Raw genomic sequence first — 24,527 nt, 5'->3', positions numbered from 1 at the left:
GTGTGATTAGTGTGACCTGTGTATGGTAATCAGTGTGTATCATGTGTGTAATGTCAGTGGAAACAAACACAAGGCTGATTGACACATTATATTTTTTAATAACATTGGCCAGTGGTATCCCTCCTTGCAGTGACACCCGGTGCGGGGCCTCGCGGGGAGGAGTTGTGGCTTTGCGGCCTGAACCCCCATTGTAATCACTCCAGGGGGGTGCCTGGAGATACGGACTGCCCCCGGGACCACTCTGTGTGTAGTGCTGGCTCCCTCTCTGTGTCAGGTGCCAATTGCTGCACGTAATGCTACAGTGCAGCACCCGGTCGGCACTTTAGTGTCACCCCTAGGCGGGCGACACCCGGGTGCGGGCCACACCTCCCCTGTGACACCACTGACATTAACAAACATCATTATGACAATTTTATTGTTAGTCATACCTCCCAACAGTCCTGTTTTACGGGGACTGTCCTGTCGTCCCACCCGCGGGTTACAGTGTCTTACTAAGCGTGAGTTTGGATAAGCATTCTCACCGCTGTGGGTAAATAGATGCCTTGCAGTTCAAACATCTCTGGAAGTGCTGGGCATACCCCCAGAGTGATGAAAATGAAGAACATGTCATGAGGCCACATCCCAAGCGGTCACACCCCTTTTCAGTCACTCCCCCTCCGTTACGCCCTGACATCCCTGCAAACCCTAACGAGGTCCTGACTGCATTTGGCCTACGCATGACCACCCCTTCCCTCCCCTGGTCTTCACTCCAGGCATCTTAAGGGTAAAATGTAATAAAATTTGCATACAAAAGAATTTGATGCTCGGGCAGTACAAGAGTGTATATATTACACAAGAAACAGACATACTTCCAACTACATATGAGCCCCAATATGAGTAAAAGCAGAATGAATGGCAGAAAGACTGGAATTTCCATTTTCAGGCATTAGAGATTGTCATGTATTTATTTCTGTTTCTACACAGAATGATCTGTTGTAGTCCATAAGTGATAAATAACAATATTACATCTGCTCTGTAAAAACTCTTTCATTTTGTACTTTCTGAAATTTCACCATATTTTTGTGGTTACTTCCCTAATGTCATTCGCTTTTTCAGAACTGGGAAAACCACTTAGGTCATGTGGTCATATTACTTACTATCACATTAAACAGATGATCATGTGTGCAGTTAAAGGAAGTTGTTTCAGAGTTCGAGATTTAGATCCCATATATATATACGTATGTTTTAACTTGTTCTCACACCTGTGTCCTGAGATTCAACTATGAACAAGTCTGCAATGCAAATCTTTGGAGGGCTCCTCCTCATACTTGCAGCTGCAAACTGCAAGAAATATGAAAAATGTGAACTTGCAAGGGCTATGAAAATGATGGGACTTGATGGATTCAGAGGCTACTCACTGCCAAACTGTAAGTACTCTTGTGTTAGTGCAGAATTTACGGTTTTGTCTGTAGTCAGACCTTCATAAAGGACATACCAGAACTGGATAGGAGTAACGTTTCTTCCTGATTTTTTTTAAAAGTGAAGATTGCTGTTTGTTATTATACATACACACACACTTTATGCACTGATCCACTATATCTGGGGGCTTGGTGCAAGTAGAATGTGACTCACTTACACCCCAGGGGTATATTTATCAAAGTTCGATTTTACATTCGATTTGATGTTCGATTTAACTCACCTCAAATTGAATCAAATCAAATGTATAAATCCCTCATCTAGTCCCACATTTACTAAAAGTCAATTTTAGAAGACTTTTCTAACTTGAATTAGATTTGGTTTGATTTTGAACAGTGATATGATGTGCGATATTGCATGCCCATATCCAATTCGGACACCAAATCCTACTCAAAATTGAACTTCAAATCCCCAAATGAATAGACCTGCTTCATGCTTTCAATTTTAGCATCAGCAGATCTGATTGACACAGATGCATGTACAGATCCGTGAGATCCGTGCATTCATCTGTGTAAAAAAATCATCTAAAGTCAATGATGGGAACTGTTTATTGGCTGAGAGAGGCAGAGGCTCACCAATGAACGCTCAGTCACGGCATTTCTAAGAGAAATGCTGCGGCTGAGCCCGTCATTATAGAAGTATCATCCTTAGCGGATGGTAGTAAGTTCGTGGTTCGGGCTCCTCGTTTTTTTGTTTTAAGAAAACGTTGAAGAGGACCTGTCCAGGTATTGTTAGTAGAGTATGTGTGAGTGTGTATGTGTGTGTAATGCTTTTGTGGTTTGTGAGTGTTGTCTTTATTTTAACATTTCTTTTACAGGTGAACTAGAGGTATCAGCGGGCCCTTAATGCCCCGCATGCTGGTACCTGTGGTTCTCCAAGTACCAGCATGCAGGGGAGGCTTGCTGGGAAGTGTAGTTTGACTGACAAAAGAAAATGTTATTATATATTTTTTGCACACACTTTACACTATCAACCCGGCACCCACCGTCAAGGGGTGCCGGGGGATCCCTTTATTGGGAGGGTCCCCACCTCCCCAGGGATCCCTGGCTTAGGCTGACTAGCAGTCAGGTGTAATTCTTTGGCCAGGGGACCCGGTGAAAGGGTTCCCCTGGCTGTGGCATTACACCCCCACTAGAAAGAGTCTGGTGCAGGTTATGGTAAATACAGGGGACCTCTACTCAATTTGTCCCCTGAATTACCAAAACCAGGACTGGCTCGGTAAGCTATGTGCAGGTTGTGCTACATACAGGGGACCCCTACATCTTTTGTTCCCCGTATTTACACAACCAGGACTGACTGAAAAATTCGGGGCTGGTTATGATTTTAGGAGGAACTCCACATCATTTTTTTTTTTTCATTTTAAAACTTTTGTAGCTTTTTACACACAGATGCATGCATGGACCTCACTGATCTGTGCATGATCTGTGTCAATCATACCTGCTCATGCTAAAATCGAATGCATGAAGAAGTTTGGGGGATTTGAAGTTCGATTTTAAGTTTGATTTGGTGTTCCTTTTCAAATCGAATCTTAGTAAATGTGGGATTTGTATGTTGGGCTATGTAAAAGTAGCAATGTTTTTCCGATGTTTGATTTTGAGTGGGATTCGGTTTTATGTTCGATTAGACATTCAGTTTTGCCTTTCGTAAATCTCCAAATACAAAATCGAATGCAAATCAAATGTCAAATCACACTAAAGTCAAAATAGAACATTAGTATATGTACCCCCAGATATTGTATCATATAAATGCCCTTTATTTATTTAAGATTTTTTTTTTAACAATACTATTTCTAAAAAAAACTTTTTTATGTATATAATGCTGATGTCTGGCACTCGAAATATCCATATTCAAAAATGCAGAGGTGTCCTAGTCCAGAAACAAAATCTTTTGCTCCACATACCTACCAAGAAAATTGAGACGGCATTTATGGTCTTTGCAAAACATATCACTAATATAAGACATATCAATTTTATGTTTGGAAAGTCCCTCAATTACCATATGGGCACCTGCAGACCGTCGTAATCAGCCACTCACCCTAAATAAATGTTTAAAGTCCAGGTGCCATAGTCCAATATTGTTAGTAAGGAATGAAAAAACGCCACTCAGGATTAGATGCGATAAACCAATGTGTTTATTGTGCCAACAACGACGTTTCAAATTCTTTTTCAAGCTCAGGCACAAAGTATGGTAAGCTGCACATCAAAATTATAGAGTCTTAAGGGTATATTTACTAAAGTGCAGGATTTTAGAAGTGGAGATGTTGCCCATAGCAACCAGACAGATTCTAGATATTATCTTCTAGAAGGTGCTAGATCAGAGGTTCCCAAACACGGTTATCAAGGCTCCCCAACAGTTTCGTTTTAGAGATATCCATGGTTGAGCACAGGTGTTTAAATCAAATTGACTGAGGTACTAATTAAGGGGTCTATTTACTAAGCAGTGTTAGGAGACAGAGTGAAAAGTGATAAGGTGCCAGCCAATCAGTTCCTAACTGCCATCTCACAGGTTGTGCTTGAAAAATGACAGTTGGGAGCTGATTGGCTGATACCTTATCACCGTTCATTTTATCTCCTAACCCTGCTTAGTAAATAGACCCCTTATACCCCTTTTACAACGGAGCTAAAACCCGGGATTTTGAAGGGTTAACCCGGGCAGCTCCCTGGTGTAAAAGGGGAGAGAGTTGGATTGCCGGGTCACTCGACCCGGAAATCCAACCCAGGTAACTAGCAGGGTTTAACACGGGCGTAGCCCGTGAAACCCTGCTGTGAGAACAGCGCACTCCGGGTCACGATGACCTGGAGTGCGCTGCTAGCCGGCCGATTGGTCCGGGTTCAGTGGCGCTTGGAGATGACGTCATCTCCAAGCGACCACTCTCACTCCGTAAAAGCCGGGTCTATGCAGACCCGACTGCGGTGTGAGCGGCGCTGACTCGGGAATATCCCGAGTCGGCGCCGGCAAAATTCCGGGTCTGATCCATATAGGAACTTTGGGCCTGATTCAGAGCCGCTCGTAAGCGGCCGCTCGTTCGCTCCGAGTGATGTTTGCCCAACTGCGCATGCGTACGGATCATTATACGCATGCGCGAACCAGTCAGTGCGGCCAAAAATCGTTTGTTCGCTAACTAGTGAATGCCTGCTATTTTGAGTGACAGAAAGAGGCGTATGTGGGTGGTAACAGGGGAAGGTGCTTGAAAACGGGGAGTGGAGATCCGAACGCAGGCGTGCTTAAAGGTCAAAACGGGCGTTTGATGGGTGTGCATAATTAATACAGCAGCGTCATTGACCACGTCACTGGGTTATTTTATAGCCAGAACTGCTCGCAAGATTGTGGTAGCAGAAACCAACCACAAGAATAGCGAGCAGTTCATACGCTGGTCGATGTACTCGATTAATCTAATAAATAGCGGACATGACGTAGGAAGCGAGCGGCCCAGGGGGCGTATTTTTTCAAAAAATGATCGCAAGTTTTGTTCGCTCGTTCAGACATAGAGGCGTGAACAGATCGCAAAGAGCGAACGGTTCATTTGAATAGCCACCCCCTTTTCCTGAACGACCGTCCGTAAATTGCGTCCGGCTCTGAATCAGCCCTTTATTCCAACTATGGGTCAGACCCGGAATTTAGGTGGAAAAGGGGTATTAGTCACCTGTGCTCAACCATGGAAATCTCTAAAACCTGAACTGTTAAGGAGCCTTGAGGACCACGATTGAGAACCTCTGTGCTAGATAAATGATAAGTAGAATCTGATTGGTTGCTATTGGCAACAGCTCCAATTGTAAAAAACACGCACTTTAGTAAATATACCCCAATCTGAAAGAGGTCACCTTGCTGTGGTAGATGGGCTTTCACAGTTTGATCAAAATGTGCACTAAGAACAAGAATTATTAAGTTCAGATAAAAGTTATCTCCATAACTCCATTCAGGATTTACCATTTTGTGTTGGACAGTCTATTCTTTCCTTATACCTCCTCCCCATCCCTGTCTACTGCAGAGTCCTGTTTTTTCCTTCTGCATCCTAAGTAAATAATAGGCGATGCTGGAGGCGAGTTTGATTTCTTTGCGCCTTCTTATGTTATGTTTGACTGATTATATTATGATAGGGTCACCATGATTATGAGGATATTATGCTAGAAAGATAGTTGTTTCATTATTTGTCTGTTAAATTAGACTCTTAATCCAGAGATTTGAGCAACTTTTTTATTTAAAGATGAACTACCACATACCAAGATGGTCCCTCCCACCCACAGCCCCACGTCTACTACTTCCGTTTATCACTGGGATCTGCCGGTTCTGTAATACATAACTGTCACGTTGATTTTGTTACCCAAGATTAAATGCTAGCAGAGGAGGTGTGTGTGTACTGGAGTACCAATCATAAACTGCAATCTCTTGGCTGGAACTGTGATAGAATTAGAGGTGCCATGGTCAGTGGCGCCGGGAGTGGGTGGGGGAGCGGGTACAGTTTACCCGGACCCAGGTTTCCAGAGGGGCCCGGCGGGGGCCCGTGTCCCGCGCCGCCCCCCCCCTCACTTCCTCCCTCCACCCTCCCTCTGCAGCAGCCCAGCACACAGCGTGGGAGATTGCTTGCGGCTGCTAATCAGCAGCCACAGCAATCTCCTATGCCTGAAGGGGGGAGCAATCACACTGATCGCGCCCCTTCTGGCTTTGCGCCGGGCTGACGGGCTCACAGCGCCCCCTCCCCGGCGCTGCAAAACAATGTTCTTGTTCTTTTTTTTTTTCAAGGGGGTGTGGCCACACCTGCGATTAGGCAACGCCCCCTCTTTACCGGGCCCGGCGTGGCTCTCTATGCCCCTGGCCCTGGTTGCACCAAGCTCTGGTTAGAGGGAGGGACCACCTTAGGAATATATTTTCCTGGTAATAAGGCAGTTTTAAATTACTGTGTACTAGTAGTCTGCTTCCATATAGTAAGTGTACATAACTAATACAACTGTACCAACATGTTTTGTTTATAATAAAAAGACCCTACCATAATCTTTACAGGGGTGTGCACCGCATTCTTTGAGAGCTCATTTTTCACAAACCGCATAAACTTCAACCCTGGTGACAACAGCACTGATTATGGCATTCTCCAAATAAATAGTCGTTGGTGGTGTAATGATTACAAGACCCCCAGATCTCACAATGCTTGCAATATCGACTGCAATGGTAAGTGCAATGTCTGACTTTCATTTTTCTTATTTGTTAATGTATAAGATGTTGTAGACTAATGTTGAGAGAGCTAAGGACCTGATTCAGAGCCGGACGCTCTGACCAGAGCGCTCGCTCTGAATCAGGGCCCTCCTCCATGAAAATGGAGCAGCCTCCTGGCCGGAACTCCTTGACCATCGCGACCATCGGACTTGCGACGGAGACCCTGCGGTAGGGTCTCCCTGCCACAAGCCCTGGAGTGATTTTGGCTCTATCAGAGCCAAAATCACTCCCACTGACATCACTAGTGATGTCAGTGGGGCCGGCTTCAGATGGTAGACGTTCCCATGGGAACGCCTCTGTCTGGCAGGCACACCCACCAAAGGGGGCGTGCTGTCAATCAACATCGACAGCACGCCCCCTTTGGTGCGAGACCCGGAGCGATGGAAAGCCCGTCGCTCCCCGGGTCTCGCGCATGCGCACGACAGAGCTCCCTCTGTCGTGCGCATGCGCAGTGGGGAACATTGACCCACTTGCGAGCATACTGACGCTCACGAGCGGGTCTGAATGACCCCCTATGGCACAACACTTTCCACATTGTGAATAAGAAGTTTTTATCAACCCTGCGCCACACAAAATTTGCAGCAGGTAGTAAACTTCCACAAGAGAACACCTCTAATGCGGAGTACACACTACGTTATGTGTGTACCCAACGATGCAACCGGCGACCCCCCCAGTCGATGGGCTGACATATCGGGAGGACTGTACATACTAGGCAATCCGGTGCCCCACCGCCCGATATGTCGGCCCCTATATGCAGGCCAACTTGACGATGCGACTGACGACCCCACGGGAGCGCGCACTGCACGACATACTGCATACACATTTGCATGATTTTGAACGATATGCATGATTTAGAAGATATTTGAACAAATTGTCTAGTGTGCGCACCTTAGCTCTTTATCAATATGGCATTTAAATTAAAGACGCAACCAGCGCTACTGTACATAAATGATAAAAAATTTAGAAAGTAATTAATTAAAATGTCACTATTTTACTATAATTCTATTCCAATGTTTTATCTTGCTGTGTCTTCTGCAAAGTGGAGGTTCTTTCACTCTCCGTCTCCTTTGAAACAACCAGACTGACATGTACAGGTTTCTTTATCTGGTCAGTCAACACAGTAAAAAGCACTTCACACATATTATCATATTAGAAAGACACTTAAGCTGGGTACACATTAAGGCCCCCATACATTGTGTATAAAAATCTTTCCCTTTTTCAATCAATTGCAGATTGCAGAATTGCCACAATCGATTGAAAAAGGGAAAATATTTTTATACACAATCGATTTCAAATTGCAGAATTGCTGCAATCAATTGCTGATGTATGGGGGCCTTTTGAAGACATGCAAAAGATGCAATGTCATTTACAGTTTCCCTTGAACTCCCTGGAACTCCCAGACAAACTATATAGGGCCTGATTCACTATGGATCGCAATACTGCATACGCATGCAGTTCAACTGCGATAGTATGCTAATCCACTGCGATCACAATGCAAACGCAGCACTACATAAAGACGCCCACTTTACCATACACACATCCATAATGTTTAGCAGAATAGCAAAGCCATCGGTACAATTGAGTACCATCGCAGCCTCACGCACACTTGCACAAGCCCTGACCTTACTCAGAAATTGCTAATATCCATGCACGCTATGAGACCTCACACTGCATATGGGATCACAATGGATAATTTACGCACGCCCCTGCAACAGCGTGCGAACGCACTGGCATGCCTGCGTTCCACCGACCACCCCCCGTTACCACCCACAAATGGCACTTCCTTTCAATCACTCTGTGATGAGTCTGCGTAGCTGCTGCAATCGCAGTCCCCATCGCAGCGGCTGGTTTGCACATGCGCACTTTAATGTGTACGCATGTGCAGTGCAAAACAATCTGAAGATATCATGCGTATTTGCAGTTGCGTACGGTAGTGAATCAGGCCCATAGTGCATACACACTGTGCAATGTTACCAATGACCAAACGATATATTGTGCATCAATAACAATTTCCAAATCGTTAGATCATTAACGGTATATCGTTTGCTTAACAAAACACCTGACGACAATCTTAAAGATATCTGCAAAATTTAAATAGGGGGCAGTACTATGACACAGATGCATGCACAGATCAGTGAGATCCGTGCATGCATCTGTGTGTAAAAGCTTGTTTTAAAAAATATTACGTGATGGCCCCCCTTAAAAGACCAACCAGCACTGGACTTTTCAGAGCCAGTCCTGGTTGTGTAAATTACGAGGGACAAAAGACGTAAGGGTCCCCTGTATTTAGCACAACCAGCACTGGGCTCAGTGAGCCGGTCCTGGTTTTGGAAATACAGGGGACAAAATGAGTAGGGGTCCCCTGTATTTTCCATAACCAGCACCGGACTCTTTCTAGTGGGGTGTAATGCCACAGCCAGGGGAACCGTTTCACCGGGTCCCCCGGCCAAAGCATTACACCTGATTGCTAGTCAGCCCAGGCCAGGGATCACTGGGGAGGTGGGGACCCCCCAATAAATGGGTCCCCCTCTCCAGGGCACCCCAGACCTGGGCTGATAGCCCGGGCTATCCCCAGAACCCCTTGCTGGTGGGTGCCGGGTTGATTGTGTAAATGTGTGTGTAAAAAAATAGATGTTAGTACATTGTCAGTATATTGTCTGTATATTGTCTTTTGCTGGAGAACTAGAGGTCCAAGCAAGCCAACCCCACATGCTGGTACTTGGAGAGCACAAGTACCAGCATGCAGGGCATTAAGGGCCCGCTGGTACCTGTAGTTCACCAGCAAAGGAAATATTAAAATAACCACAACACACACAAAAATAATTATTGCATAAAGAATTTGGCATTTCCACATATTACATCTAAAATTAACAAAAGAAACCTTGATGGGAATGCATGTCAGGAAAGGAATGCAAGTGTTTTTCTAATATGAGGGAGCGTGTGAAGGGCTTTTTACTGTGTTGACTGACAAGATGAAGAAACCTTTGTACACCTGTAAGAATCTTTATGTAAGTGTCATTCTGGTTGTTTTATAGGAGACAGAGGGGAGATGTACTAAGTTCTGGAAAGTGATAAATTGGAGAGTGATAAATGACCAGCCACATTTCTTCTCGCAGCCTCCTGATGTGTGGGAGAAAATGTGTGCAAGGACCATTGCTTGGGTGCCCTAACTGTGGTTCTTTAGACGGGTTTAGCCACTTTGCATGGCTAAACTCAATGCTTATAGGTACGTTAAATACTAATAGGCCCCCGAACGGAGATACAATTGAATTGCTCCGCCAGGCACCTATTTGTATAGACGACCAGCAGGGGGCACACAAACCAATTGAATCGTCCCCATAAAGATAAAACAAAGTATATAGCAGTGAAGAGAAAAAAAATGAGGTGTTTAAAAACTGCTAGCTTCTCCTCATAAGTATATCTATATATAATAATGGATTTATGTGTAAACTATATTGCATGGCTGTTGAATATAGCCTAATAGTGTGTAATATGTAGTTTGTATGTAGTGACTGTTGTCATTGTGCAATCGGTAAATGCTGCTAATGTGTTTGACTGGATACATAATGTTGCTTTTCAATGTAACAGGAGAAAGATACACTGTGGGCCTGATTCAGATTTGTACGGTATTACCTAGCTGCCTTAGCTGCTTCACTGTGGCTGTTCAATACAGTACAACTAATATGCCAGCAGGAGGTGTCTGAAGGGAAAAAAGCTGCCTAGTTTTGGCTTATAAACTGCAGTAGCAGGTTGTCTAGTTTAAGCGCAGTGTTTAGCGAAATATTTTAAAATTATCACATAATGGGAACACCAAACCATCGGTACCAGTGGCTCATTCGGAAGCTATGAAAGAAACTTACGATGCCATGTCAATCTAAATGCCATCAACTATAACATATTTTGATGGCAAATCTGTGATGATTTGTAAGTTTGATTTATTACTTGGACTGTAGGATGGTTTTACTAAATATTGTTGTTTCTGTGCTTATGGAATAGTCAAGTAACATAGCTGCATTACATTGTGAAGGACTGGCCCATCACAGAGGAGTTTGTCCCCGGAAATCATTATATAATTTATGCACCTTTAGTGAAGCCTGAACTGGTGCTTCTCTCTCCATCACATATTAAGTTAGGCCTCATGAAAAATGTATAAAGGCCATGGACAAAAATGTCGAAGGTTCAGATTATTTAAAAGGTCAGTTTCCAAAACTGAGTGATGCTAAGTTGAAAGAAGGTATATTTGTAGGCCCTCAAATTAGATTACTTTTAAAAGACATCTCTCCAGCCAACACCCCTTGTTTTTCCAACCAGCATTCCTTCTGTTTCCCCAGCCAGCGCCTTCTGTCTTTCCAGCCAGCCCCTTCTGTCTCTCCAGCCAGCACCCGTCTATCTTTCCAGCCAGCACCCCTTCTGTCTCTCCATCCAGCCAGCCCCTTCTGTCTCTCCATCCAGCCAGCCCCTTCTGTCTCTCCAGCCAGCCCCTTCTGTCTCTCCATCCAGCACCACTTCTGTCTTTCCAGCCAGATTCCATTTTGTCTCTCCAGCCAGCAGCCCTTATGTCTCTCCAGCCAGCACCCCTTCTGTCTTTCCAGCCAGCACCCCTTGTCTCCCCAGCCAGCACCCCTTATGACTCTCCATCTAGCACCCCTCCTGTCTCTTCAGCCAGCACCCCTTCTGTCTCCCCAGCCAGCCTCTCTTCTGTCTCTCCAGCCTGCCCCAGAATCCACACACCTGCAGCCCACAGGCTCCTATGTCAGTGTTGTCTCAAACAAAAAAAGAAAAAAAAAACTTTATTGTACCAGGCAGCCGCCGGCAAGCGGCTGCCTGGACAGATCCCACAGTAATGGATAGGATAATGTTATGCACACCTAGATTACCATACTACTCCTGTAGACTAATAAAGTTATTCACCTATAACAGCCGCCTTTCCCAGGTGTAGTAAGTTCACCCAGTACTAGGATGCCGCCAGGTACTAGGATGCTGCCAGGACTTAACTCAGGTACAAAGAGCCAATGTGAAAAGAAGGCTATACAAGGAATAGACTGAGATGGGAGCCGGAGAGAATCCAGGTCCAGAAAAACGTAGATTACCAAGCAGGCAAGGACTCATACAAGCAGGGACAAGTAGAAATTCAAGAATGGCTGTCAAAAAATGGCAGAAAACTCGTGGAATACTGCAGCAGGGGAGGTGACTTCTGGCAGGACAGAAGCTATAACTGGCAATGCACCAAGGCCCTGACTGTGCTTTAACTATTCAATGAGCCAATTGAACCCCAAAACAGAGACAAGCCCCGTGCAATTAATTATATTGCAGCTGAGTAGCTGCAGGTATAAAGAAAGCATCCCAGCTGTAGAAACAGCCAGGACCAACAGGCAGTGTGGCCACAGATAGTCCCAGTTATATAGCAACCATCAGGCCCATCGGCCATTTCGGCTGGCGTGACATGGTGTCCCGGTCACTGAGTAACAACTGAGACCTGCCGAAGCTGTGATCCATCTATAACCGCTGTCTTTGCTGCTACATTATCAGTAGGGCACATGTAGCGGATATACATGGATCTCTCTGTGCCCCCGTGACAATGCTTCCATGGCATATGGAAGTTACACCACTGTTGTACAACTCTCAGCAGTAGGAGCCAGGGGTGGTCCTCCTCTCCCTCTCTGGGACTGGGACTCCAGTCCCGGCAGTCCCCTATTATGGCTACCCTAAATGTACTTACCTGTCATCCTTAGGTTCAGGTATATGGCTGTGGATTGGTTTATGATTTTGTTTGTCCACATATTTTATGATTAGCAGCCACCAACATTGGTTCTGCTGATCACATTGACCATAAATTATTTGATTTGGTACTGGACCACCAACCCATAGCACCCCTGCAAGTGACTTGCAGCACCCAATTTGCGAACCACTGCCATATGTCATTGAAGATACATTTCTTACATTCTCACTGGGACTTCTTTCCAGACAATTTGGGAGCTGAGTGATGAGCAGGGAGAACAATTTCATCAAGATATTCGCACAATGGTATCAAGGTAGATGGGATCCAGTGACGATTGGTGATTATTGCTAGTTTTTGATAAGGGAGGACCAGACTACTCATAAGGTCAAAAAATAACTCTAATGCTGGTTACATACTAGACAATATTTTGAACGATTTGGCCAATTCCGACGCATCGGAATGAGAAATCGTTAAGTGTGTCGCTGACTATGTGTGTTCCCGTGCGTTGTCAGCGACATTCTCCATCTGCCCTACATGCAGGTCCGAAGCGGGATGTTGTTAGCGAGGGCCATGCTGCCGAATGCAGCATGGCCTCTGCCATCGTTCCCCGCATTGGCAAGTGTATATGCACTTGCTGGTGCCGGTCCCGTCGGTACAGATGTCGGGCTGGGTACAAATCGTCTAGTGTTAACCCAGCATAAGTAGTGTATTTTCAAAATGTATCCACACACCTTTGTAAGGATTTTTTATAATATATATATATATATATATATATATATATATATATGTTTGTTAAAAATGCTTTTTGTTATCAAATATGACTGTTTTTCCAGTATTATACCTGCTTTAACCCATTCAGTTAAATTACATTAACTGAATAGCTTAAAGCAGTAATAAAAAATCATTACATTTTTTAAAACAAAGAACACAAGACTATAACATAAAAATGTGATGTGTTACAAACTTCCAAATTACTGTTCACCTTATTCTGTATATGTTTTGGCGAAAAAAAGTTTGAAATTGTGACAGGCACAGCCAGGCTGGTTTTGCCTTTTAGATTATTGCCACTTTAAATCTGTAACTGAGATCACCTGAAAGGCGCTGATTCAAAGAACTCGGACCTTATTACATAAGCCTCATAATATCAATATTTACAATTAAATGTTAATAAATACTAAAATATAACTGTGCCACATTTATTATTATTAACAATAAAGCAATTTGAAATGCAATGTGATGGATTCCCCAAGAATATAAGAAAGGGTTGTACATATATACTGTAGTCCAACAGTGATTGAGCTTCAAAGGATGTTACACTATCCTAATGAAGAATGGACATACAGGGCCTCATGTGGAGTTGAAAGTAAATGCAATTTAGGGGCATATTCAGTTGGGGGCGAGGTTTAGTGAGGTTAAAAACCCCTTGTGCCCCTTGCGTCCAATTTTGGATTACCATGGGTATGCGCGCTTCCGATACCCGCGGTATCCAATTAAGTAAAGTGGTGGCAGGGTTTTCAGAGCTAAAAAAAAAATTAAACTTACATGTTTGGGGGTCTCTGGTGGTCTCTGCAGCTCTTGGTGGCCTTCCCTTCATCTTGTCACTGGGGAGGGGGCTGCTGGAATGCTCCGGGGGTGCTAGGAGGAGCAAGGGTTGCTGAGAGATGTAGGTCTACCAGCGCTGGCTACAGTGGGGAATACACTTACACGGGGGGTGGGGGGGGTCACATACACTAGGGGTCACTCACACACTCATGCACATACACACTCACTCATACACACTTACAAACACTCACAAACACCATACTCACCTTGCTGCAGAAGACCCGGCTCTCAATGCTGGAGGAAGAAGGCAGCGCTGTGGAAGGGAAGTAATTAAGGACTACTTAAGCTAATTGGAAACTTCCAATTGCTTAAGTAGCCATTAGAAGGGGTGCCGCCAGGGTCCCAGAGCATTTCCAGGTAATTTTTCCTACAAATATTAATTTTAGGAAAAATTGGTCGTCCTCTGGGGCTGCTCGAAAAAAAACCTCCCTGCGCTCAAAAACTAAACAGCCCTGCACCTAATTGAATAGCAAAAATCCTGCACCTGCATGAAAAACCTGCAGGTGCGGGATTTTTGCTATTCTCACACCTAATTAAATATTCCCCATCGTGTTTATTTTCCCCTACAAAATGTGCATATTTTAACTGCACTTGTGAACCAAAAATACACATCCGTTCCCATGCTGACTGAGATCCATGTGGGGTGTGATCAGCACAACCTAATGTTGGGCACTGTCTCCTGTCTTCTCATCAAAACTGCTGATGCGACTGGTATTCCAATAAGCTGACAGTGTCAAGGAATGAGTCGCTCAGTGACATATAAGATGTAGTGGCGCCTACCTTTCCCTTCATGCCCTAATTAGCCACACCCCAGGGACCTTAGGACAGAGCAGAGTAGTGCAGTGAGTTGTACATGTGCTATATATAAAACTGGTCTAGGCACACTACTGTTTGTCATCATAGTAATTGGGTACATTTTTATTTGGCATAACATGCAGGGGTGTAGAGAGCCCAGCCAGGCCCATGTGAAGGGGCGTGGCCTAATTGTGAGAGGCGTGGCCACATCACCATGAGCTAAAGAAAGCAAAAAAGCACTTTTGCGCACTGGGGAGGGTGGCGCTGTGAGCCCCTCAGCGTGGCGCAAAGCCAGAGGGGGGGCACGATCAGTGTGATTGCTCCCCCCCACAGGCATAGGATACTGCTGGGGCTGCTGCTCAGCAGCCGTGAACAGTCTCCCACTGCAGCCCAGCACACAATGTGTTTCTTTGCTGCTGTGTGGGTGGGAGGAGTGAGGGAGGGAGGGGGAGAGCGGCGCCGGACCCGACCCCTCTAGCAAGCTCGGGCTCAGGTAAATAGTTCCCGCTCCCCCCCTCTCGGCGCTCCTGATAACATGTACTGGGGGAACTACTTTGTGACATAATATAGGGTTTAAAGGAGAAGGGAATGTGTTATTTATTTCTTTCCTGAGAAGGAACTTGCATAGCAAATAAATTAGCTTGCAGCCAGGTCATAAATGAGTGGGTTGAAGGAGTTGGAGGGGGGTGGGGGATTGATGAGAACTATGATGATGTGGGCAGATTAAAAATATGTGTATATGAGCGCTGGTATGGATTAGAATTGGTGGACCGCACAAATAAAAATATATGAATGTAATGAATAATCAGTAATCAATAATAAAACAAAACAAAAAAAACAAAACAAAAAAAAATAAAAAATAAAAAAACAAAGATGAAAATAGAAAGAAAAAAAAGCAAAGGAGAGAAAAGGCATAAACAGTATTATGGAATTAATGTTTATAGTCTTTATAGACTAGTTGGGGGTGTGCCAGTTCTGCATGTACCCCACGAGGGGTCCGCTGTGCTATTGCCACCTAACTCACCCTAACTAGCTCGGCGTTGACTGCTGACTTCAGCTGCAGATTCCCATCTGAGCCGCGATCACATGTCCCGCCGGGCTGGTGCTGCTTGATGACAGAGGGCGCCGGGGGATGTTCAGTGGCCTTGTAGCGGCAGCGGCAGTTGTTCTTTTCCTGTGCACTCTTTCCAATCTCCAATGCGTTTCAAACCTTCCACGGGTCCTTTGTCAAGGATGAAGGGGGTGGGCCTTGGTATGGCTTTATTTATAGTGTGACTAATTAGTAAAAAGAGTTAAAACCCGGATATCCGGTCCCAAAAGTTGCAGGAGGGTTGGAGGCAAGCACATGTTCTTTTTTCTGTGCCTGACTCCATTTTGGTTTATGCCAGAATGGTGTAGATTGAGAAAAGTTCAAGAAAAATAGAAATGAAAGATAAGCAATGATATGAAACTAACAAAACAAGAATAAATATAAAGATAAATAAAGATAAGAATAACATACAAAATATAAATAATAAAATTAAAATAAAGTGAAATAATATCAAAAATAAAAATAATAATAATAATAATTGCTAGTGAATAATGAATCTAAAAATTCTTTTGATTTTAAAATACTTATAAAAATGCTTTTAATTCTATATCAATGTTCAGTCCATACGGTTCCAATGTGTGGAGGTTATAGATCCATTCTGTTTCTTTTTTCTTTAATGCTTTGATCAGATCCTCACCTCGCCAGTTTTGTGTTACTTTTTCGATACCCATAAACTTCAATCCTCTTGGGTCCTTATTGTGGTTATTTAAAAAATGGGCTGATACACTGTGAGTAGTGAGGCCTTTCTTGATGTTGTATATATGTTCTGATATTCATACTTTTATTTTTATTTTTGTTTGGCCGATATATTGAATGCCACATGGGCACTCTAATAGGTATATCGCTTCTTCGGTCTCACATGAGATGGAATCCTTAACTGGATACTTTTGTCCTGTTTGGTTTGAATTGAATTCAGTTTTCTTGTTGGTGTCATTAATCTGGTTCTTACAGCCAGTTCAACTTTTGCAAAAATGGAAGCCCTTTGAAGCTTTATTTATTTTCTCTTTGTTGTTCTGGGTCCCGTAGAAGCTTTTCGTTAGTTGTTGTTTGAGGTTTGACGCCTTCCTGTATATAATACGTGGCTGTGCTGGCAGTATCTTCTTCACTTCCTCATCTAACCTCAATATATTCCAGTGTTTCGTAAGGATGTTTTCGATCTGTTTGTAATTGCTATTGAACTGTGTTATGAATGAGACTGGTCTTTCTTCTTCTTGTTTTGTGTTATTGTATTGAATGAGTGTGCCTCTGTCTAATCTGCCAATTTTTTCTATTTCTTCTGATAGTCTTTTTTCTTTATAACCCTTCTTGGTGAAATTTGACTTCATTTCTGTTGCCTATACCCTAAAGGTGTCATCTTTGGTACAGTTCCTTCTTAGGTGGCAAAATTGGCCCCCTGGTATGTTGTTTTTCCATTTTGTATGATGGTTACTTTGAATAGGCAGAATGCTATTGCCACTGACATCGTTAACATGATTTCTGGTCATTATTCCACTGTCTTCTATAAATATTTCCAAATCCAGAAGAATAATCATTTGTTTGCTATAATTAGATGAGAATTCTAAATTTAGGTTGTTCTGATTCAGAGAAATAAGAAATTGCTTCAGGTCATCTTCTGTTCCATCCCAGATAAATAGCAAATCGTCAATAAACCTGCGCCATAATTTGATGTTTCCAATATATGGGTTATTCTGCCAGATATGAGTATCCTCCCACCATGCTACAAACAAGTTTGCATAGCAAGGGGCAAAGGATGTGCCCATTGCAGCTCCTCTTGTTTGTAGAAAAAAGTTGCCATTGTGCCAAAAATGATTGACAAAGATACAAAGATTTCTAAAATTTGTAATACCTGCATCGTATCTTTAAGGTAACTTTGTTGTTTAGACACAAGGGGTACAAATTTTAGATACCTTTGTCTGGAAAAAACTTACCTCTTATGTTCAAGTGATATAAAGTCATTATATACAGTCATCAATCACGAAAAAGGATGTGACGCAACTAGACATTACCTATCATCTCAATCAACAATTCCAAACGAACAAATAAACTTCATAATGGATTCAATAGATTTCATCCTTAGGAAAAATTATTTTTGGCACAATGGCGACTTTTATTATAAATAAAGCCATACCAAGGCCCACCCCCTTCATCCTTGACAAAGGACCCATGGAAGGTCCGAAACGTGTTGGAGTGCACAGGAAAAGAACAACTGCCGCTGCCGCTACAAGGCCACTGAACATCCCCCGGCGCCCTCTGTCATCAAGCGGCACCAGCCCAGCGGGACATGTGATCGCGGCTCAGATGGGAATCTGCAGCTGAAGTCAGCAGTCAACGCCGAGCTAGTTAGGGTGAGTTAGGTGGCAATAGCACAGCGGACCCCTCGTGGGGTACATGCAGAACTGGCACACCCCCAACTAGTCTATAAAGACTATAAACATTAATTCCATAATACTGTTTATGCCTTTTCTCTCCTTTGCTGTTTTTTCTTTCTATTTTCATCTTTGTTTTTTTATTTATTTTTTATTTTTTTGTTTTGTTTTATTATTGATTACTGATTATTCATTACATTCATATATTTTTATTTGTGCGGTCCACCAATTCTAATCCATACCAGCACTCATATACCCATATTTTTAATCTGACCACTATTTATTGAGCTGCGGAAATACAAGCGCAACACACCATTTTTATTTTTTACTTCTATGATGATGTGGGGTTGAGGAGTTTAGTTGGGGCATGATATAGGGAGAGATTGGGAGGACATGATCAAACCTCTCGAGATTTCCCTGGGTGCACTAAAAAAGGGACTAGGTGCAGGTGTGTTGGGGTGGGTGGATGTAAAGGAGTGTACAGACTAGACGTTATGCTCCCTGAGCGATATCGTCTAGTGTGTCCCCGGCAGGGTGTGCGCAGTGTCATTCATGACATTGAGCACACCCGCTGAACGATATCATTAATGATATCGTTCAGCGCCGGGCTCTCTCCCCCATTCTCCAACATGCAGCAACCTGACAATATTGACAGGTTGGCCTGCATGTTTGCCCGAAGAACGATAATGACGAACGACCCGCGGGAATGTGCATCGTCATTATCGTTCGTTTTAGTGTTAAAAATGGACAATAAAGTGGATGACTGAACGATAACGATATCGTTATCGTTCAGTCGTCCACTTTAATCGCCCAGTGTGTACGCACCTTAAGAGTGGCCAAAATACAACAAGGATGTGTGCATTCATTTGAAACTTATAAATGTTTCATTTTGTCTTTGCATCTTGGACTAATTTCCTTTTACACTGTAAATACCAGTCTAGTACTATAGCATGGATTGTGCATCTATTTTAATAATTTGCTATAGCTGCTACTGTGAAGCTATATTGCCTGGCATAAACCAGGCCCATACACTTCTATTCACTCCAGGATTAAAGCTGGTGCATATGCTACCGATGCTGAGCTGGACATTTCTCTGCATACTAAATAAAACGCACCTTTTGTACATGCAAATTATGACCAAATTTGCATAAACAATGTTAGTAAATAACTCTCAATAAATGCTTACTCTATATGCCGGATTCAATTATCTGAGATTCTTACCGTGGGCTTGAAGCCTCAGACTTTAACGCACTGAGCTACTCAATTACGAGCCCTTTTCTTCGCACAGTAAGTACGGCTAACACACGTTAACCCATAGATTCTGGGTTAACATGTTGCAGTAAGGGCAGAAAGCCCCACTAAATACAGATTTCTATTCGAGCCTCAACAATGGGCGAACAGAAATATGCGTTAAGTGAAGCCTGCTGGCTGCAATTCAATAGCTCAACTCACTGCGACAAGCCCGCGGTAGATTGTATATAAAATAAATATTGAACACACAAATTAAACAATTTAAGTAATTTTATTCTTGACCTTATAACACCTTTCATAAATATGATTTATTATTATTACTTCCAGTTATTTTATATAGCATGCACATATTCTGCTTTACTGAGAATATTTGGCCATTAACATCAGTCCCTGCACCAGTGGAGCTTACAATCTATATTCCTTACCACATGCTCACAGACATACACACTAGCTTTAATTTTTGTTGGGAGCCAATTAACCTACCAGTATATCTTTTTGGGGAAGCAGTCGGGAAGCCGACGGACGTAATGCTGACCGCCGACTTCCCGACTGTCTAATCCTGGCAAGGCACTAATGACAGACTTCGAAATCCCGACGCCTGTCATTAGACCTACGCCGGGAGCCCCACACCCGGCTTACCGATCGAAGGTAAGCCGGACGCCGGGCACGGACAGCCACGGGGGGGAGGGATAGGTTAGGGGCTCCCGGGGGGGCTTAGGGTTAGGCACCCCACCGGGAGGTTAGGTTTAGGCTAGGGGAAGGGGGGGAGGTTAGGCACCACCGGGGGGAGGTTAGGGTTAGGCACCCCCCCGGGGGACTTAGGTTTAGGCTGTGGGGAAGGGGGGGTTAGGTTTAGGCACTTGGGGGGGAAGGTTAGGGCTAGGCACCCCTAAGGGAGGGTTAGGGGGTAGAATTAGGTTAGTGAATACTTACCTTTTGACGATCGGGATTTTCACCCCTGCCGGGCTGCCGCTGCCGGGATCGGACTGAATCAATCTTTTTGTATGGGAGAAAACTAGAGTACCTGATGGAAACCAACACAAGCAAAGGTAGAATATACAAACTCCACACAGTTAGGGCCATAGTTGTAATCGAACCCACGACCTCAGTGCTGTGAGGAAGGAATACTAACCATTACACCCTCTGTGCTGCCCATATGATGCTGGTTATTTGCTAAAGAGAACAGTATCAGCTAGTAAAAGAGGACAGACTAGGATTTTTATCATTAGAATTCTACACCTAGCTAGTGACAGACTAGTGGTCCTGGGTGTAATATTGACCATTTTCCCAAAAAGAATTATTATTTAATAATCAGTACTATTTTTCCTTAACAGCACTACTGAAAGATGATATCACTGAATCTGTGAGATGTGCAAAACGCGTTGTGAGTGATCCAAATGGTATGAATGCATGGTAAGTATTAGATGCTAAACATTGACAGTAATAATGTATCTTCTTGCTTGTTTATTTCTGCAGAAGAAACAGAAAAGTTTGCAAATAGACAGTAGAGATCAGCCACAAATCATGTCATGCAATACAGCTAATCATTTCTCACCTGAACCTGACTAAAATTTGACATTATCTTTTTCTTTTTTAAATATTAATGATTTAGTTCTTCCTTTGCCTAATGGTTAGGGACATGGATTTATTATTATTATTATTATTATTATTATTATTATTATCTTTTAATTAAAGCACCACAAAGTGTGCAGTGTCATATGGGATAAAGAAATTAAAAAATAAGAGTATCAGAGCATAAGTATAGTACTCACCAGCTAAATATAGCATAAATTCATGACATCAGTACCAAACACTGCTATGATCACAGACTGCTTAGGACCAAAAACAAGGGCAGAGTATGGCTACTCCCAAAAACTGAAAGAGAAAGCAGTGGTAAGATGAGGCAGTGGTGGGGTCAATTCAATAATGATCCTGAATTAATTTATGGATTGCCAAATAGTATCAGATTAACTGAAGGGGATCAGGTGACAAGGCAGTGGAGCACTAGTGGCATGGAGTGCCCATCCCCTGCCATGACATCTTACATACTAAAGGATATTTTACTTTGGATATGGATTTTTGGTGTATAATTCATATTTGTTTTATATTAGTTGGTTTGTAATTCTTAATTTGCATGAAATTTCAATCTACAAAACTTTCTTTGGTCTGAGGGCCACATTGGAAGAGCACCATCATTTTAAGGGGCTGCAATATAACCTAATTAAGTAAAAATTTTATATATGTCAGTGTACTATAAGGCAGCCATGCTATACCTATATGTCAGTGTACTATAAGGCAGCCATGCTATACCTATATGTCAGTGTACTATAAGGCAGCCATGCTATACCTATATGTCAGTGTACTATAAGGCAGCCATGCTATACCTATATGTCAGTGTACTATAAGGCAGCCATGCTATACCTATATGTCAGTGTACTATAAGGCAGCCATGCTATACCTATCAACATGGTTAAAAAGCCCCCAAAGGGATAGAAGTGTGTGAGCTTGTTCACCCTCATCTCAGCATCTCTCCCTAATCTCTACTGTGTTTTTGTTTCCTTTTATCACTTGCTCACCAATCTGTAAATATCTTCTTTCATTATTTCAATCTGTCTTACTGATGTAGGTGAATGTTGAGCCATTTGTTCAACCATGTATACCTAACTAGAAGAACCACAGTATATGATACTGCAGTACATTGCTGTCAGTAACAATGAACAACCAAAACAAGAAACTTTTTCCCACCAAAAATAACTATAAATGTAGTTTTGATTGGAATTATGAGAGACATTTTAAGAAAACATTACTTATCTGATCTTACCTGCAGGGGTGTATTAACAAGGAATGGTGCCCATGTGCAGTTGTTTTCTGTGGGACCTTCTTAACAACCAGGCTGCTTAACTGTAGCATATCTCCCCAGGCTACCTGGCAGCATCATTTATTCAGAATTATAGTGATGCCTTAAAAGATCCAAGAAGGAAATCCTTTCTCCTCCTTGGGACGAGACAAAGTTATCTTAAAAAAAAAATTATAGTGGCAATATTAAGCCCCCTTTCCTGTCTTGAGAGGGAGACCGTTTGAAGCATCATGGGAACTACCAAAATGGAGGATTGGAAAGTGCAGGTTATTTTATCTCACTCAATTGCACCTCAAATTACATTATGATGTTGGCTATATATGAAAGTTTATAAAAAATTTAAAAATAGATATTATAAAATATATAATATATAAATACAAGTATAAAATTTTTTATACATACATACAATCAAGTTATGTTTTGTAATTATTGAATAAAGGGCTTATTTACTAATACAGCATTTGCAAAAGGTGCATGACGCCCTAGTAACCAGTTCTTTGCTTGTCTAACCTGTACTAGGTAGATCGACGCTACTTTCTGATAGTTTTTTTTTTTTTTGGCAATTTCTTTACAAATTTTGCGCTGACATACAGTTCAATAAATGAGCCTTATAATTACTTCTTTTTCTCCTGCAGGGTTGGATGGAGAAATAATTGCAAAGGAAGAGACTTGTCCCAATGGGTCAGGGGTTGCAAACTTGATATTCCTGATGTTGTAATCTTGTAAATTCCATCATATTTGATCATTCTTGATACCACTACACTACCGCTACATTGTATCCCTCCAGATTTAGGGGCCTTTTATCAAGCATTTTTTGTTTTAAATAAAATTATTACAAACAGCAGGTTCTGCATTATTTTATGATTTCTGCTCTGTATTAACAGCCTAATGCAGGAGATTTCACAGAAATTTCCTGCAGAAGGCTAAATACCACTGCAGACCGCAGTCTCCTTTATCATCAATGGGGACTACAGTCTGACTCCAATGTTAGTAAATGTGTGATTTAGCCCCAGAAACACATCGATTTAAAATCGATCAAAATCGATAAACATCGATTAAAATCAACCTTTAGTAAATATACGCCTAATTATCCCCTTAGCTGAACTGATAATACTAGAGGTTGACATACTTTTTCCAATAAACAAATTTAATGTAGGATCATTTTAATCAATAAATTAATGAACAATATACTGTATATCATTGTGTGTTATTTAATGTTTGTTTCTCTTTATTTTTATGACAGATGAAGATCTACACACATTTAAGGTCACATTTATGCTTAAATTCAGAAAATCTAAAAGGATAGACAGATTTCACAGCACCACTATACCTGCCAGGATTTAAATAAGTTATGTTACAGGCATACAACGACTCATGCATACCTTATATGATGTCAATATGTACTTGCCTTCCATACAATATCTAATAAATAGAATTGCTCCAGCAACTCACTGATGGAGATAAAATGGGCTGTTGGCTGCTGTTTCACCCAAATTACACCTGACCTAATAGTATTTATTTTGACTGGGGAGATCATAATGATTTTCTATGCGTAAATTCACATTCTGCTAATCGTACTTACTGTTATATTTGTATGAATTCCCAGAGCAAAAATATTTAATTTATAGAATTCCTTACAAGAGTGTGTTGGGACAAAAGCAGTACAGAAACGTACATGCAGACCCACTGATAGTGACCTCACAGTGAATGGGGTTTGGTGGCAGTAGTGAATGTTTAAAGAAATTATGATTTCATGGGGTCAATCTGCTATTGAAGCTCAGTCCAAGTTGAAGTGCATGGTTTATGTATTTATTCCATTGAATGTACGGTCTATGTATTCTTATAGAATTCATGTGCCAAGTTGGTTTGGTTATGTAAAAGCCAGTGGCGTCACTTACCTGAAATGCACCCGGTGCGGTGGTCGGTCCGGGGGCCATGTTCTCACGCGTGCGGGAGGAATGGTGTGTGGCTTAGTTGAGTGAAGCCACGCCCACTTATGTTTGACCATCTGTTATCTGCCTGTCTATCTCTTCACTGTTATCAGTCTGTTTGTCCCTCTCTGTCATCTGTCTGTCTCATCTCTCTTATCTGTCTGTCTGTTCCCTCTCTGTTATCTGTCCGTCTCTTCTCTTTTCTGTCTGTCCCCTTCTATCATCTGTCTGTCTGTCTGTCTCATCTCTCTTT

General features: G+C 42.6%; 1 protein-coding gene across 2 annotated transcripts; it reads left to right on the top strand.

Annotated features, from left to right (window-relative positions):
- The first annotated feature begins 1,208 nt into the window (after positions 1-1,208).
- On the top strand, positions 1,209-23,531 carry LYZ (lysozyme). Of its 2 annotated transcripts, none has more exons than XM_088452458.1 (4): positions 1,209-1,406; positions 6,454-6,618; positions 20,821-20,899; positions 22,979-23,531. In XM_088452458.1, exons 1-4 carry the CDS (start codon positions 1,262-1,264, stop codon positions 23,067-23,069), a joined length of 480 nt encoding a protein of 159 aa, XP_088308584.1. In that variant the 5' UTR covers positions 1,209-1,261; the 3' UTR covers positions 23,070-23,531. The 2 variants fall into 2 exon arrangements, with proteins under 2 accessions (XP_088308584.1, XP_088308585.1); XM_088452459.1 differs by lacking the exon at positions 1,209-1,406 and adding an exon at positions 3,497-3,642.
- The last annotated feature ends 996 nt before the right edge of the window (positions 23,532-24,527 follow it).

The sequence above is a fragment of the Taudactylus pleione genome, unplaced genomic scaffold (genome assembly GCF_031769625.1).
Source record: "Taudactylus pleione unplaced genomic scaffold, aTauple2 ptg000038l, whole genome shotgun sequence".
Lineage (NCBI taxonomy): Eukaryota > Metazoa > Chordata > Amphibia > Anura > Myobatrachidae > Taudactylus > Taudactylus pleione.
Note: the sequence above shows the minus strand (reverse complement) of the source record. Positions and strands in the feature narration are given on the sequence as shown.